Below are 521 nucleotides of genomic sequence, written 5' to 3'. Positions count from 1 at the left end.
ATTTAGAAACATGTCTGAATCAATCTTCATAACATAAGAGGCATTGGGGCAGTAGGAGTCCACCCACTCCAGCATCACCATGGTCTTGATAGTCAGGTTCTTGTAACAGTCCACAAAGTTGCTCTGGACCAGGTCTTGATGATCTTTGCTTTCCTGTAGCAGCTGCTCTTGGAGCTGCTCTACTCCTTCTCCAGTGTGCAACCCCAACAGGAAAAACAGCTTCACTACTTTGCCCAGTACCAGACTTTCAGCTCCCCATGTGCTGCGGACGATGTCACGATGAGCCCTGTTGTGTGGCGCCACAGGAACAACCAGAACCACAAAAGGCTTGTGTTCCTCACATTTCTGTGGCTCATTTATAATGAAGTGATACTCCTTTGGATATTCCACCAAGTACGGCCCTGGTGAAACATAAGGAACTGGTGTTGCTGGCACAGTTGCCGTTTGTATTGTCTGCTGATCCAGCATCAAAGTATCTGGCAGGTGTGTTGTAGTCATTCCTGTCACCTTTATTGGTGTGA

At 47.4% G+C, this 521-nt stretch overlaps 1 protein-coding gene across 1 annotated transcript; it reads right to left on the bottom strand.

Annotated features, from left to right (window-relative positions):
• Positions 1-6: 6 nt before the first annotated feature.
• On the bottom strand, positions 7-498 carry LOC109954398 (beta-1,3-galactosyltransferase 2-like; the record flags this gene model as incomplete). Its single annotated transcript, XM_020589743.1, has 1 exon — positions 7-498. A coding segment is annotated over exon 1 (492 nt), but the record flags the coding sequence as incomplete, so codon positions are not given.
• Positions 499-521: the final 23 nt, after the last annotated feature.

Source organism: Monopterus albus, unplaced genomic scaffold (genome assembly GCF_001952655.1).
Source record: "Monopterus albus unplaced genomic scaffold, M_albus_1.0 scaffold8267.1, whole genome shotgun sequence".
Taxonomy (NCBI): Eukaryota; Metazoa; Chordata; class Actinopteri; order Synbranchiformes; family Synbranchidae; genus Monopterus; species Monopterus albus.
This window is presented reverse-complemented; position numbering and strand designations above follow the sequence as displayed.